Here is a 16,576-nt window from a genome sequence, read left to right on the forward strand (position 1 = left end):
TAGCTACTGTTTGGTGACAGCCTAGCTTGTTTCTCAGATAGCTGCGCAGTATCAGGTAGTGTCCGGCGACCGAGCGGTTAGCTCGCTCTGTGAACAGTAATGCTAGCCCTTTAGCTACACCTGCCGCCTGAGAGGTTGCTTCTGGGAGCAAGAAGAGGTGTTAGACTAGAAAGAGGTGGTCACGTCAAGCTTTTATCGCGGGAGGAAGCCCCTCCCTTACGGAGCAGACGTGACCTCTGTGTGCCAGTCAGGACTGGCGTAATGAAAAAGGGCTTCTCGGGACAGCGTCTGGGGGCGTGTCCCATAATGAGATACTGAAACGAATGTTGAAAGAGAACCACCAGAGACCAGAAGAAACGCTTAAAGCCTGATGTAGTTCCTGGGTGCGTCCAGCAGAGGGCAGCAGAACAACAACTATCAGGAAAACACATTTACTTCAGAAACTTCCTGTTTTTAGTTTAAGAAACAAGACATTATAAAGATAAAATGAGAGCAGCAGAACATTAAACAAAAAACATGAATGTAAGTGATGCTAGGACTGAACACAGAGGTGAAAAACCATTCTTGTATCATCTCTTGTATTCAATTAAAATACTGTCTGAACCTGAAAAACAAAAACAAACCCAGTTCAAGAAGAGGAGGAGCAACACTGGAAGACGCGTTTCTCCAGTTTCCTGAAATTAAGGTTTAAGCTTATCAGATCAGAGCTGTAGTCGAAGCAACTTTCTGTGTTTTTGTCTGAAGGAAAATAAACTGAGTTCATCTGTTCTTTCTCAACAACTGACTCCAATACTGGTGAGTACAGCTGATCATTTTTACTGTGTTTCAACAAGCAGCAAACGATACAGAGCCCCCCAGGGGTCACGGATTTTTATTTATTTATTTATTTATTTTAAAGGGATGGTCTCCTAACCAGTAAAGTAACAACATTCATTTTCATGACTGGGAATGGGGCTATTTAACTGCTCGGTAGACTGATAATTATAATACATTGTTAATTTCTGGCTAATTAATTTAATTTAATTTAATGGCTCTCCTGGCTCAAATGCTATAATTTAATCATCATTCTATAAATATAGACTATTTTTATCTGCACTCCACAGCAGCAGTGTCATCTGATCTAACCCGTTGCATATCAGCTGTCATGTCAGGTACACCAAGCAAGGCAAACCGTAATAGCTACTAAAGTAATCGGGGAAGACACCAACACAAAACATGAATTAAGGGGTAATAAAAATCAGAAAACGGGCCCAAAACACCGACAACAGTGATGAGGAAGCGTTTCTGCTCTCACATAGAGCCCACCGGGCGGCAGGTAACCTGGCGGGTGTCAGGTCCGTCAGGTCTCCCGTGAATAACAGCTGATGAACGACACGTTACAGCGGTCAGATGTTGCTTCTGAGGCAAAATGCAGATGAAATATTCTAAATAAAGAAGATTAAATGATCCTTTTTGAGCCACAATTACCCTAAAGTCATCTTAATAATAAGCTGTAGTGGTTAATACTTCATGAAAATGAATGGAAATTGAAGTTTATTTAGGCCAAATAAATTACCAATAAATCATGTTAATCTGACTTTACAGTCTAAAAACAAGCAGCCAAAACAGTAAAGCTTAATACCATTTCTGATTACAGCAAACCTATTTGTCTGCACTTGTAATTAATCTGTTAAAGCAGTAGTTACAACAACACACTGCCTCTGTTAACGTGGTAATAAGATCATTGTCAGGTGTGTGTGTGTTATGTTAACTTGATGCTGAGAGGGACAAATGCAGACTACAAACATCTAAAGAAACTGCTCACAATAGCTTTAACAAGCTGTGATCTCTCTCGAACCTTTTTTTGGCGAAGGAACGCAAAAGTATTGCGTATTAACGCAAAAGAAAGAAATGATCCGTGTCCCCTGGGGAGCTCCGTAAAACGGAGAGCAAAGTTAAACTGGAAGCTTCACTCATCACATAAACTGGATCATGGAGAAACTTTAGGATCACATAGAAGTGAAATGCTGAACAATAATGAAAAGACATCTTTTTAAATGTTGTTTTTCTGACTCCTCAGAGGTCAGACATGTCTGCTGGCAGCAACCAGAGATCTGAGGATCAGTTTCTGTGCTCCATCTGTCTGGATGTGTTCACTGATCCAGTCTCCACACCATGTGGACACAACTACTGCAAGAACTGCATCACCCGACACTGGGACGTTAACAACAGCTGCCAATGTCCACTGTGTAAAAAGGAGTTTCTGTTAAAACCTGATCTAGAAATTAACACCTTACTCAGAGAGATGGTTGCTCAGTTCAGACTTGAAGCTCAGCAGGAAGCCAGCAGCAGCAGCTCAGAGCAACAAGCTGCTAAACCAGGAGAAGTTCTCTGTGACATCTGCACTGGAACCAAACTGAAGGCCCTGAAGTCCTGCCTGGTGTGTTTGGCCTCCTACTGTCAGACTCACCTGGAGCCTCATCAGACATCTTCACGTCTGAAAAGACATCAGCTGATGGAGCCTGTTGAGAACCTGGAGGACAGGATGTGTAGGAAGCACGATAAACTTCTGGAGCTGTTCTGTAAGACCGACCAGACATGTGTCTGCTCGCTCTGCTCTGTTTTAGACCACAAGACTCATGAGTTTGTTCCTCTGAGAGAAGAATATGAAGGAAAGAAGGCAGAGCTGGGGAAGACAGAGGCTGAAATCCAGCTGATGATCCAGAAGAGACGACTGAAGATTCAGGAGCTCAAAGAGTCGGTGAAGATCAGTAAAGATGCTGCAGACAGAGAGACAGTAGAAGGTGTTCAGGTCTTCAGTGGTCTGATGGAGTCTGTTCAGAGAGGCCGGGACCAGCTCGTAGAGGAGATCCAAGACAAACAGAAAACTACAGAGAAACAGGCTGAAGACTTCATCAAAGACCTGGAACAGGAAATCTCTGAGCTGATGAAGAGGAGCTCTGAGGTGGAGCAGCTCTCACGCTCTGCAGACCACCTCCACCTCCTCCAAAGCTTCTCGTCCCTGAAAGCTGCTCCACCCACCAAGAACTGGACAGAGGTCAGAGTCCATCCACCATCATATGAGGGGACTGTGGTGAGAGCTGTGGCTCAGCTGGAGGAGACAATCAGGAAAGAGAAGAAGAAGATGATTGAGGCTGAGCTGAAGAAGGTCCAGCAGTATGCAGTGGATGTTACTCTGGATCCTGATACAGCACATCCTCACCTCATCCTGTCTGATGATGGAAAACAAGTTCATCATGGTGATGTGAAGAAGAAACTTCCAGATAACCCAGAGAGATTTTCTAAGTATGCTATTGTTTTAGGAAACCAGAGTTTCTCTTCAGGCAGATTTTACTTTGAGGTTCAGGTTAAAGGAAAAACTGAATGGGATTTAGGAGTTGCCAGAGAGTCCATCAACAGGAAGGGAGACATCATAGCGAGTCCTCAGGATGGTTTCTGGACTGTGTGTTTGAGAAATGGAAATGAGTACTTTGGTAATGCTAGTCCTAAAGTCCGTCTCCATCTTCAGTCTGGTCCTGAGAAGGTGGGGGTGTTTGTGGATTATGAGGAGGGTCTGGTCTCCTTTTATGATGTAGATGCTGCAGCTCTGATCTTCTCCTTTACTGGCTGCTGCTTCACTGAGAAACTCTACCCGTTCTTCAGTCCCTGTATTAATGATGGTGGTAAAAACTCAGCTCCTCTCATCATCTGTCCTGTCAATCAAACTGTCTGATGGTTTTTCTCCATGACCAGTGAATCTGTTTCTGAACCAGTTTCAGTCTGAGTTCTACTGGTGGAGAGATGAGGTTGTAAATGTCACCAGTTCAGTTCATATCTGGATTATTCTGCAGCTCATTCCACTTCTGTCTGTCTCCACGTTTCTTCTTTCTCTTCACTGTCGGTGTCAAATAAACCAGAGTCTGATTGTTCCTGCATGATGGATTAGATCATTGTTATATAATGAATGTTGAGTTTTAGGTGTTGTTTTCTTCTTTAATGTGTCCCACTGTTGATGGATTTCTCCCTCTGACTCTGTAGTCATCATCACTAACAGGAAGTTAAGAGGTCTCAACAAGTTCAGGTATTTTAAAACAACACTGAATTAAATGTTTTATGTTCATTTATTCTGGTACAGAAATCAAACGTCTCAAAGAAATCACTGAAAACTTCATATTGACATGACACTGATGTTCATGATGAGTGTAAATAAATTTCTAATCAGAAGTGTGACTGTGATTCATGTTGATCAATAAAAAGACAAATTAAAGACAAAGAGTGTTTTTCTGTGTTAGTGTGTGTTGCATCATATTGTTGGAAAGTCCAGATTCTTGTGGTTGAATTGAGATAAAACATTTTAATCTTTTACTTCATGTTTACATTATTTTGTTTTACAGTTTTTTCTGGTCAATTTAGACTCAGCCAACGATGTTATAACAAGCAGGTTTGTCACCATTAATTTAGTGTTTTACTGCTGCTTCATTCTGCTTCCTTTACCTTAAAATCTTTTAGTTTCCTCTGAATGAGAAGCAATAACCAGATCATCTGCTGCAGTAATGTCACATCACATCAGCTGAATCCCTGAAACATAAATTAAAGAGTCATTTTAATGGAAAACTGCAGGAAAGTTTGTTTTCTTCAAACCTCCACCGAGTTTCCACTGAGAGTTTCTGCAGAACTCTGAAGATAAAGACAGCTGCAACAAAACTCAGGTGACTGAATGGATGCAGGTGGACAATGAACAACAAGGTACAGATGGTAAAACACATCTAGAGGACAGATGAAGGTAAACTGACATTCACATCTTATACTGAAGTACTAGTACAGATACTTGTGTGAAAATACTGTAGTAAAAGTCTTGACTCAACTTCTTTATCTACCTACGTAAAAATATACAACTTCTTGGCTGAACTTAAGTAGAAAAGTAAAAAAAACAAATGCTTATTTACCATCAATGAACGAACATTTATTTTGTTAATTTTGCAAAATCATAAAAGTTTTAAACATAAAATAAAATATTTTTCTGCGTTAATGTGGCAAGCTAGTGGCACAGGTGACGCCACCTGGGTACTTTCACCCCAGGAAGTATAAAACAGGAACCCCAAGTTCTTACAAGCACCAGGACAGATGAATTTACCTAAAAACTATTTTTTTTAAACAAACTTATAATCAGAACACAATGAAAGAGCTGCTATTAATCCCCCCCGGTCATCACAGGTCTGAGGCCCTGACTGACAACAAAATCAACCAACCTGTTAACGAAAACAAACATAACACAAGCTTTAAAAAAAAAAGAAAAAAAATCATGTAAAAAGGTCCAAAACAAGTCAAAATGCAAACAAAATCAAACCGTGCCAGTCCATTAAAAACAGGCTGTAGTGTAGATGATCCAGCAGGAGTTCAGCTGTGTGCTTGGTCCAGATGAGACAGAGTCCAGCGGGGAGGATGTGTCCAATAAGCAGGCGCTTAACGAAAACGGACCGGACAAGACAGCAAAGCATCCAGGAACGCCGGAACAAAATCCGGCTCACAGCGCCCAGCCAACCTATGTCGGTGAATGAAGCCTCCCCTGCCAGAAGGAGGAAGGGTAAAGCAGCCAGACACCAGACTCCTGGAAAAAAGGCAGCCTGGCCCGATGCCAAGGCACTGCAGCAGCTGAGAGAGGGAGAGAGAGTCACCTAACAAGGCAGAACCAATGCAGGCTGCCCCAACCACGGCCAGAACACTGCCACACTGCAGGCAAAGTTCAGCGACTGTCACCCAAAAGACAGGAAAACTTTGCTGAGCACAGATAACACTGATGACACAGTGAACCAGCAATCAGAGTCTCCTGGCAAGACCAGCCGCACCCTCTGCCAACCATCCAAAGAAGGGAAGAAGCCACACTGAGAAGCAGACACCAAGCCAGCTATTAACTAAATAATAAACACTTGATACTTGTCAGGGAGCAGCACCATCGCTCCGTCTGACTGTGGTCAGCGCATGCACTCGAGCGCCACACATCCATGCAAACATACATACATAAAGAAGTCACTTTTTCTCTCTCCCTCGGTCGTTAGAAATGGACATTTTCATCACCCCTTTTCTGTATGAGTAGCATAGCCAAGGGTGCACACTTGGTGGCTCTCACCTGATTTAGGCAGACATTTCACGCACACATTCACAAGTTGTTGCGGGGTGTGGTACGCGGGCCGCATCCTGTATGGTTTGGCAAAACCGAGCAGAAGGGTTTTGCTGTTTTTAAACAGGAAGGCCTTGATCATGTTCCTGGATCATGTGACTTGAGTCAAGGTGTTTTGTGTTGGCATTAATGAGGGGAATTAAATGTTGGCAAAGGTGTATTCCTGTAGGGAGAATGGAAATGATTATAAGTTAATTAAGTTAATTTAATTCAGAATCATACCTTTGCAAAGATGTGTTGTTGTTTTTTTTGTTTGTGGAGGGGGCAAGTTTCACTTGTTTTTGTATATTTCTTTTTCATTTGGGTACTGAGCCTAGTGGGAGGGGCTTATAGTATAAAAAGAGGGATCCTCACTGTGATGTGGGCAGTGCTGGGGTGGACACCAAGGAGGTAACAACCGCTGAGGATCTGTGTAAACGGGACTGGACTCTGGCCTAGGATATGGAGAGGACCCCGTGACAGATGGTGTCAGAAGTGGGATGGCAAGCCGAAAGAAATCAGCTCGCCTTCCAAAACGGAGGACCGGGCTGCGTTCCCAGCGGAAATCACAGCAAACAGGTGCCAAAGAGGAACCAGCATGGGAGACTGAGCAGTCATCTTCAGAAGAGGAGGAGGAGGAGAGTGAACCCCGGCCTGGGCCCAGTTCAGCTGGTGCAGCTGGGAGTGATATACTGTCCTTAATGCACGCCTTCCTAGATGCGCAGCAGAAGAGGGAGGAGGGCTTGGTACAGGAGCTCCGCAGTATAAGGGCATCCCTTCAACCCGTTGCACAAACACCTCAGACACAAGCAGCATGTGCAGCCCCAACTCCAAGTACCAGAACTGCCAGTCGTTCCAGATTAACCTTACAAACACCAGCAACCCATCATCGTCACCCAATGACACAGATTCTTCTTTGTCTGGGTCCACAGACGCAAACTGCAGATCATATGAGTCCAGGCGTGCACGGCGTCTGCATTCAGATCCAAAGATCTTACCATTGGAAAAGGGGGAAGATATTGAGAACTATTTAATGCGTTTTGAACGCATTGCTCGCACCTGGAAGTGGCCCGAGCGCGAGTGGGCGTGTCGTCTTGTTCCATTGCTGTCTGGCAAAGCACTAGAGGCCTACGCTGCTATGGATGAGGATAGAGCCCATTGCTATAGTGACCTGAAAGCTGCTCTGCTGGCCAAGTTTGATATTTCTCTAGAGACCTACCGGCAGCAGTTCCGGTCAACCTCAGTGTCGCCTGGTGAGAACCCCACTGAGACCTACCATCGCCTGAAGAGTCTCTACCGACGCTGGATTCGACCTGCAGAGCACAGCAAGGAAGAGATCGGGGAAATCATCATCATGGAACAGTTGTTGCGAGTGCTACCTGCTGAAGTGAGGACCTGGGTGAAGGAACATGAACCAACAGAGGGGCTTGAAGCAGCTAAATTGGCAGCACAATACCTCAACGCTTGTCTCGTCACAAGCAAAGTTTAGACAACCTGTCCTCACTTCAACTAATAAGTTTTCTGTTTCAGCAACATGAAACATTACAATCAGCTAAATAAGTCCTGCTGTGCTGAGAAGCCTCTGGCTGAGGCAGGTAGGGACCTGTTCGAGGGACAAACTGCATATTGCTGCCCTGCTTGATGGTGGAAAAGAAGTCCTCCTCCTCTCAGGAATGGGAAGCATCACTTGAATGCACCACAGGTTGCTCCTTCAAATGGCTTTTGATCAAAATCAAGAACAAAGACGGATTATTTAGCTTTTTTTCCAATCAGTTCCCTTGTCATACTGACTAAAAATGGAAAATGGAATTAGAAAATAATCATTGATACTTTCACAATGAGCGTAAAATCATTTGCTGTGGTACTACGTAAATGTAAATATATGATAAATTCCTGCAGTTAATTCCATCATGTTAGCTCACAGTTTATATGAGCATTTAATTGCACAGATGTTTCTTTCAGATGTTGTTTATTCTTCTCACTAAAATACGAAGTTATCTTTTTATCAAACTGGTCAGTAGATGCAAACATTTACTTAAAAGAAGATTACTTTAAATAAGTTTAATAAAAAGTTATAAAAATGAGCATGTGACTGAAAACCAACTAATTTATAACAACTGATGTATAAAGTCATTAATTTTACATTCATCAGTTCATGATGTTGTAAACATGAACTAATCACATTAAAGGGGTAGTGCACCCAAAAATGTGTTTTTGTTTGAGCTGTAAACAACACAGTATTATTTAATTGTGATAAAAACCATACTGTTGATAGAATTTATGTTTTTTGTTTGTTTATTTTAAAAACAGGATTTTGTGGGTAAAAAAATGGCTCATAACGCCCTTTACAGGGTAAAACCATGTTATGTTTTTGATGATGTATTTCAAGAGAAAATTTTAAAACCCGACAGCCCCTCCGTCCAGGTGCAGGTAGGCGGGTCCTCGCCTTGCAGGCATAGAAAACCACGCCCACTAGCACCTATGAAGGGATGTGAACTTATCTGGTGTAGATCTGCTAGTTTCAGACTTCTGTTCTTTCACAGAGTTTCTGATAAAATCTTCCTGCAATGTGACGGATTTGTGCTTTTGAGGGTGTAAAAGTAACACCGGACTTTATTCTTTACCTGCTGATCCTCATCTGGCGACAGACAGCAGCTCAAATCGTAGCAGCAGCAACTTACAGCAGCTCTTCCTGCAGCTGCCACAACCTGCCGTGAGTCTCTACAGCTTTCCAGAGCTGCTGGAGCTGCAGACAGGCAGCTAACAGCTAACAGCTAACGGCTCACACTGATACGTTCAGGACCTCCTGGTTCATGTGGAGCTGAGGAGGAGAGCAAAGTCTTCCACCTCAAAGACTCTCTGTGGCGTAGCTGCTTTGTGAATCTTGGTTACCATCTTACCAGTGAGCGGAGCTGCTGTCTGTCAATCATTACTGCCTGTGTATCCCGACCCGCCCACTCTACACTCCCTGACCCCCCCAGACCTTGCACCCCAACCTTTGCAGTTTCAGGCATTCATAAAATTCGGCAGTGGGTGGAGTTATGTGTGTGAGAATGTCCTGTTCACTGCGTCTGTTCCCTGCTCATCATCAATGCTGCTACCTGGTTCATGTTGTTTCTGCTGCAGTACGGGTAGAGTTTCTCAGTGAAGCAGCAGCCAGTAAAGGAGAAGATCAGACTATTCCTGCATGATGGATTAGATCATTGTTATATAATGAATGTTAATTTTTATGTGTTGTCCACTGTTGATAGATTTTTTACTCTGTAGCTATTTACTGTCACTAACAGGAGGTTAAAGGGGCAAGAAGCAAAATCATTTCACTACAAGGTTTGTTGTTGTGTGATGGCTGTGGACCAAAACAAAGAGCATCATGAGCCACACCTCCCTCTACCTCTTCTCCCACCACAACTCACCTCGTCTCCAGAAAAACTGCAAAGTGCAAACAGAGCAAAGAAATATAACCATGTTGTTGAACATGTGGAAATAACTTAACACGTTTATGTTGTTACTGTCCAGGAGAAGAGCTAGCTCTGAGTCAAATTGTAGCCTCTTTAGCTCTCGCAGTGCTCCCTTCTTTGGAAATATAAGGACACGTTAATCGGACATCAACACAAGGAGATGGTGTGTGACGTCAAGGCAAGACAAGTTTATGTGTACATCACATTTCATAGAGAAGACAATTCAAAGTGCTTTACATAAAACATTAAAAGCATCACAGCGGGTGCATGAAGCAATAACGATTGGATTAAAACAAACTTTAAAACAAATAAAAGAAATTAAATAAAACCGAAGAAAAATGTTAAAATAAAATAAATAAAATGCAGGAAAAAAAAAGTTCCAGTGTGGGGAATTAAAGATGTTCTGTTAAAAGGCAGCAAATAGAAAAGTTTTAAACTCTGATTTAAAACTGCTGAGTCAGCAGACCTGCAGTTTTCTAGGAGTTTGTTCCACATGTGAGGAGCATAAAAGCTGAACGCTGCCTCTCCACGTTCAGTTCTGACTCTGGGAACAGAAAGTAGACCTGACCCTGATGACCTGAGGGATCTGGTTGCTTCATTACAAACCAAAAGATCCTGAATGGATTCTGGTCCTAAACATTTCAGGTCTTTTTAAACTAACAGCAGGATTTTGAAGTTAATTCTTTTACAGACAGGATGCCAGTGTAAACATCTGTTATACAAGTACAATATACTTATATGTATAGCTATACATCTCCAGAGGAAATTACACCTCTAGTTCTTCACATAGGAATATTTTATTCCTTCAATCTAGAAATGATGAATTTCTGCGTTTTGCCCCTTTAACCCCTCCTTTACACCGGTGTGTGTGTGCGCCACGTTACGGCGTCACCACAGTTGTGTTCCGACCTCCGACATTTTTACAGGGAGTGTGTCAGGTATGGAGTATCCGCAGGTGCACACACTACATGACAGCATCTGGGTCCAACTGGACTCAAAAGCGGTCTGACTATCACTTAATGATGACTTCCCATCTTGTTTGAATTCTTGCTTGTGTTGTTCTTACTCTCAAATATAAGTCGCTTTGGATAAAAGCGTCTGCTAAATGACTGTAGAATAGAATAGAATAGAATAGAATAGAATAGAATAGGTGCAGTCCACCTAGCAGGATCTGCGAGATCTTATTTTTGTATTACTAAATATTTCAGAGTGCGTACTTGGTTTCTGTCGGCTAGGAGAAAACATTAGTAGTGAAATGAATTCACAGCCCCATCTGGAATTCAACAAACTGCAAAAAAAAAAAAAAAAAAAAACATAAATATAGTGCATGACATGATAAACAAAGTTTAATAAACTGTTTACAATATAAACAGGGTTACAAACATTTGACAAAAATTGTTGCTGTTCATGACTCACTGTCACCAAGAAAGTTATAAAATCACACAACATTTCCAATCCATGACTGCCCCTGTGTGTCCCTGTTGTCTCAACACAGCTTCCAAAGTGTAATGAAAGGCAGGAACAGTAATTTTCTTTGGCCAGTCTAGTACCAGTCCTGGACTGGTAAACCCATGGGCACCACCACCAGCAGGTGGTGTATGTATGGATATACATAGATGCTTGAACATAGAACACCAGTTACTGTGGTATCTAGTTTTCATTCTATTGCATTTGTATTTAATATTTGTATTTTTTATTTAGTTAATCTGCTATTCTCGTTCTATTTTTCTGTAGTTGAGTTATAGTAACACAAATTTACCTGTTGGGGGATTAATTGTCAGGATTGTGTTTTACTATTATGTTGTCATATGTTCTTTGTGTACCTTGTAAGTCAGAGATCCCACTGGGCATGGTGGTGTTAATTGGAGATTCTCCTCACCTGGCAGTAATGGGAGATGCCACGCACCTGCTGCTGTCTGGCCTTACCAGCCTACTTAAGAGCCAGTTTGCAGTCTACTCGTCGCCAGATCGTTGCCTTACCCTAGTGGTACAACACCGGCCATTAAGTGATTTATTGACTGTTGTATGCAGTTTCGTTCATAACAGTGTTTTTGCCTTGTTTCCCTGCCCTACAGTGGAATGCTGTTTTTTCCAGTTGGAAGGACCTACCACAAGCTCTTCATTCTGGCCTGCTGTCCTGCCACCACCCTCTGCCTCAGTGACTTTCAAGGACTCTGTGACTACTCAAAATAAACTTGTTACTGCCTAACTAAATCCACCATCTGCTCCATCCTGGTTCCTGCCTGTCTTCCCACAAACCCTAACAGAACGATCTGGCCAACAAGACATGGATCCAGGATCTGGCAGTTCAGACAACTCCTGGCAGCAGGCTTTGGCTCAGCAGGGGCGACTCCTCGGACAACATGACCAAGTTCTACAGTCGTTACTGAATTCTAATCAGTCTCTGCTTCAGCAGGTTGCAAAGCTATCCTCTGACCTCTCAGTTATCTCTTCCAGTCTCTCTGCTCCCGCTGCCACTACGACCGATGCCAGCCAACCTGGCCCTGCTCCAGCTCCAGGTCCACCACTGGAATCTTACATGCCCGACCTGTCATGCTTCGGATGGTTGGACTCAAAAATACTCAGTTTCCCAGGGATGGGTTTAAGATATTTATTGTACAGAGTTGAATACTGAAAATGTGCGCTCCGGCTTTTCTCCGCTCAGGGTCTGTGGACACACAAGACGGCAGTTAGAAGGCAGGCAGCTGATGAGAACTCAAAGAGGGAGTATGAGTTAACGTACCAGCAGTGGAATCCAACAGGGCACAGAATGTTTCATCCAGTGAACAGAGAAGGGCCGCCGGGAGGTCGACTGCGGGAGGAAAAGCTGCTGAACAGAGGAGAGGTTAAAGGAGGGATAAAGGTTTCTGGCAGAAGCCCTGAATAAGAGGACACAGAGGCCGGGATGGCTAGTCCTGTCTTGGGGTGCAGATAGTTCAGTCCGTAATCCAAAATCCAATCCTAAAGACAATCCAGGGGTCAGAAAGCCAAGATATCCAAATAATAAATCAGGGCAGAGTACCAGACAGGGAGCAGGCAGAATCAAAATCCAGGTCCAAAATCAGGTCAACGTCAGGCGGGTAGGAAGGCAGGAATATACAGGCTGGAAACGTGCAGGGAAGAACCAAGACGATCTGGCACTGGAGGGATGTCACAGAGCTGTATATATAGGGCTTGGTACAGGTGTAGTGCATCAGCCCTAATCAAGAGCTGGTGGAGATGAGGCGTTCAGGGCAGCTGGAAAAACTGAGCCCCACACCACAGATCATGACACGACCCGGAACCCTTCTTCGGAGACCTGGACAAGTGTAGAGGTTTTTTGTTGCAATGCACCATGGTTTTTCAGCAGGGTCCAAGAACATTCTCTTCTGAGCAATCTAAGATTTTTTACATTATGGGTCTTTTGCGGGGTCGGGCGCTTACCTGGGCAGAGGCTTTTAACGCCCGGACCCCATTGTCATCTCTCACTGTTTCTCAGTTTTTTACGGAATTTAAGACTGTTTTTGATTTGAGTGATCGTGGAAATGAGGTTTCCCAAGGTCTGCTAGGTCTTCGCCAGGGAACCCGGAGTGTGGCAGACTTTTCGGTGGTTTTTCGGACTCTTGCTGCTGACTCTGGCTGGAACGAGGAAGCGCTCCAGGGAGTATTTTTGAGGGCACTGTCCGATCCTGTACGGGACGAACTTGCCTTGCGTGATGCCCCGACCAGTCTTAATAACCTGATTTCTCTTGCCATCAGACTCGATAATCGGATGCGAGAGAGAAGACGTGAAAAGACATCTCGCCCGGTTCCTCCACCCCGGTCACCTTTGGCTGGTCCCTCTCCCGGGCCCTATCGGGAGAGCCGATTGGCATCAGAGGATTCATCGGCTGATCCAGGGGAGGTTCCCATGCAGCTGGGCCGCACCCGTCTTCCCCCCGAGGAGAAATGGAGGCGTCTCCAGGCAGGAGAATGTTTCTACTGTGGACAAACAGGCCATGTGGTGGCAAGTTGTCGAAAGCTCAAGCCATCGCCAAAAGAGAAGGCTCATCAGTGAAACTAGGGGTACTGGTGAGCCAAACCACAGTAGATGAATCCCCTCCCTTGCACTTGACTATTCCTGCAACACTCAGGTACCAACAGCTGTCGGTTTCCACAACCGCCTTTGTTGACTCAGGGGCTGAGGCCAATTTCATTGATCAGGAGTTTGTGACCAAGTTTAAGATTCCCACTGTGAAGCTGTCCTGTCCTCGTGTTATTAAAGCTCTTGATGGTAGCATTCTAACACAAGTAACTCATTCAACTGCTCTCGTTGATATTGTTTTGTCTGGGAACCACAGTGAACATTTATCTTTTTTTCTTATCTCTTCCCCTTCATCCCCCATGGTCTTGGGTTATCCTTGGTTGAGAGGTCACAATCCACAAATCGATTGGGAGACAGGACGAGTGGTGGGTTGGAGTTCCTCCTGTTACACGTCATGTTTACGGTCAGCCGTTCCCCCCTCGGTTACTGAATCATGCAATCAAGACAAGCCTCCAGATTTATCCCTCGTACCAGAGATCTATCATGATTTGGCTGAGGTTTTCAATAAAGAGAGGGCTTCGGCCTTACCGCCTCATAGACCTTATGACTGCGCTATTGATTTGCTTCCAGGGGCCCCTCTTCCCTCAGGTAAACTGTATAGTCTTTCTCGCCCTGAGCATGCAGCTATGGAAACATATATCAAGGAGTCGCTCGCTGCTGGTATCATCAGGCCTTCGTCCTCGCCCCTTGGTGCTGGTTTTTTCTTTGTGGACAAGAAGGATGGCTCGCTCAGGCCCTGTATTGACTACAGGGGCCTTAATAACATCACAGTGAAGAATAAGTATCCCCTTCCTCTGCTTAGTTCTGCGTTTGAGGTGCTCAATGGAGCACAGATATTTACTAAGCTGGATCTGCGAAACGCTTACCATCTGATAAGGATACGCAAGGGTGACGAATGGAAGACTGCTTTTAAAACGCCCCTAGGTCATTTTGAGTACAGAGTGATGCCTTTTGGGTTAACCAATGCTCCCGGAATTTTTCAGGCGCTCATAAATGACGTGTTGAGGGACTTTCTGAATCTTTTTGTTTTTGTCTATCTAGATGATATTTTGATTTTCTCCCGTGATCTTCAGGAACATAATAGACATGTCAGACTGGTTCTGCAGAGACTTTTGGAAAACAAGCTTTTTGTTAAAGCTGAAAAGTGTCAGTTTCACATGGAGACAGTGAGCTTTCTGGGGTTTGTTGTTCAGAGCGGCAGTCTAAAAGCGGACCCGGATAAAGTGAAGGCAGTCGCAGAGTGGCCGAGACCTGCTAATCGAAAACAACTGCAGAGATTTTTAGGATTTGCAAACTTTTACAGGAAGTTCATTAAGGGTTACAGCACAATCACTAGTCCCCTAAATAAGCTCACTTCCACTTTAACAGCTTTTTCTTGGACTGCCGAAGCAGACAGGGCTTTTGACGAACTAAAGTCCCGTTTTGTTGCTGCCCCAGTCCTCACTCAGCCGGATGCCTCCCGTCAGTTCATTGTGGAGGTGGATGCCTCTGACTCTGGGGTGGGGGCGGTGCTGTCTCAGCGTTCTGAACATGACCAAGAACTTCACCCATGTGCTTTCTACTCCAGACGGTTAACACAGGCAGAACACAATTACGATGTGGGCAACCGCGAACTGCTGGCGATTAAGCTCGCCCTGGAGGAATGGAGACATTGGCTGGAGGGTGCCAAGTATCCGTTTATTGTGTGGACTGACCACAAGAATTTATCCTACATCCAGAGTGCCAAGAGACTGAATTCACGTCAGGCCCGATGGTCACTCTTTTTTGGACGGTTTGACTTCACGATTGCCTACCGACCCGGTTCTCGCAATGTTAAACCTGATGCTCTGTCCCGTCAGTTTTCAGTTACCGACACTCCTGAAACTGATTCGATCGTGCCTCCATCTTGTGTCGTTGCCACCCTCACATGGGACATTGAAGAGAAGGTACGTCAGTCTCAGGTATCGGAACCAGACCCTGGTACAGGACCTCCAGGTCGCCTGTTTGTCCCAACGGCCATGAGAACTCAAGTGCTGCAGTGGGGACATTCGTCCCATCTTGTTTGTCATCCCGGCATTAATAGGACTCTCTCTTTCCTTCAGAGGACCTTTTGGTGGCCCACAATGACAGCAGATACCCGCTCTTTTGTATTGGCATGTGTGGAGTGCAACAGGTCCAAATCCTCCCATCAACCACCGGCTGGAAGACTACGGCCTCTACCTGTACCTCATCGACCCTGGTCACATATTGCATTGGACTTTGTGACAGGTCTACCTCCTTCTAAAGGTAACACTGTAATACTGACAATTGTGGACCGCTTTTCTAAGGCTGCTCACTTCATAGCGCTTCCTAAGCTTCCTTCTGCCCAGGAGACTGCTCAACTACTGGTGAACCATGTTTTTAGACTTCATGGAATCCCTTCAGACATTGTCAGTGACCGAGGGCCCCAGTTCACCTCTCAGGTATGGCGTGTGTTTTGCAGAGCTCTAGGGGCCACCGTGAGTCTTTCTTCCGGTTTTCACCCTCAAACGAATGGGCAGACGGAACGCCTTAATCAGGAGTTGGAATCCGCTTTACGTTGTGTCATTGGCTCTAACCAGGTTTCTTGGAGCGATCACCTCTCCTGGATTGAGTATGCTCATAATTCTTTAGTGTGTACTGCTACTGGAAAGTCCCCCTTCGAATGTTCCCTGGGCTACCAACCTCCATTATTTCCCTCTCAGGAACACGATTTGGCGGTTCCTTCTGTGCAGGTCCATCTGAGCAGGTGCCGCAAGATCTGGAGGGAGACCCGGGCTGCCCTCCTTCGGATGGTTGGAAGGACTCGCAGTAATGCTGATAGGCGTCGCTCCCAGGAACCACTATATCGCCCAGGTCAAAAAGTTTGACTGTCGTCCTCTACTATCCCGCTTAGGACTGAATCCAAGAAGCTCTCTCCCT

The 16,576-nt window shown here is 44.6% G+C and overlaps 1 protein-coding gene and 1 long non-coding RNA gene across 2 annotated transcripts; one reads left to right on the forward strand and one right to left on the reverse strand.

The window, feature by feature from the left end:
- The first annotated feature begins 713 nt into the window (after positions 1 to 713).
- LOC121653430 (E3 ubiquitin-protein ligase TRIM21-like) lies at positions 714 to 4,327 on the forward strand. The gene is made up of 2 exons (XM_042006909.1): positions 714 to 795; positions 2,060 to 4,327. Exon 2 carries the CDS (start codon positions 2,069 to 2,071, stop codon positions 3,710 to 3,712), a length of 1,644 nt encoding a protein of 547 aa, XP_041862843.1. The 5' UTR covers positions 714 to 795; positions 2,060 to 2,068; the 3' UTR covers positions 3,713 to 4,327.
- Positions 4,328 to 11,686: 7,359 nt separating this feature from the next.
- LOC121653190 lies at positions 11,687 to 12,942 on the reverse strand. The gene is made up of 2 exons (XR_006012752.1): positions 12,872 to 12,942; positions 11,687 to 12,142 (listed from the first exon to the last, which is right to left on the reverse strand). It is a non-coding gene; the product is annotated as an uncharacterized LOC121653190 (long non-coding RNA).
- Positions 12,943 to 16,576: the final 3,634 nt, after the last annotated feature.

The sequence above is a fragment of the Melanotaenia boesemani genome, chromosome 14, assembly GCF_017639745.1.
Source record: "Melanotaenia boesemani isolate fMelBoe1 chromosome 14, fMelBoe1.pri, whole genome shotgun sequence".
NCBI classification, from domain to species: Eukaryota; Metazoa; Chordata; class Actinopteri; order Atheriniformes; family Melanotaeniidae; genus Melanotaenia; species Melanotaenia boesemani.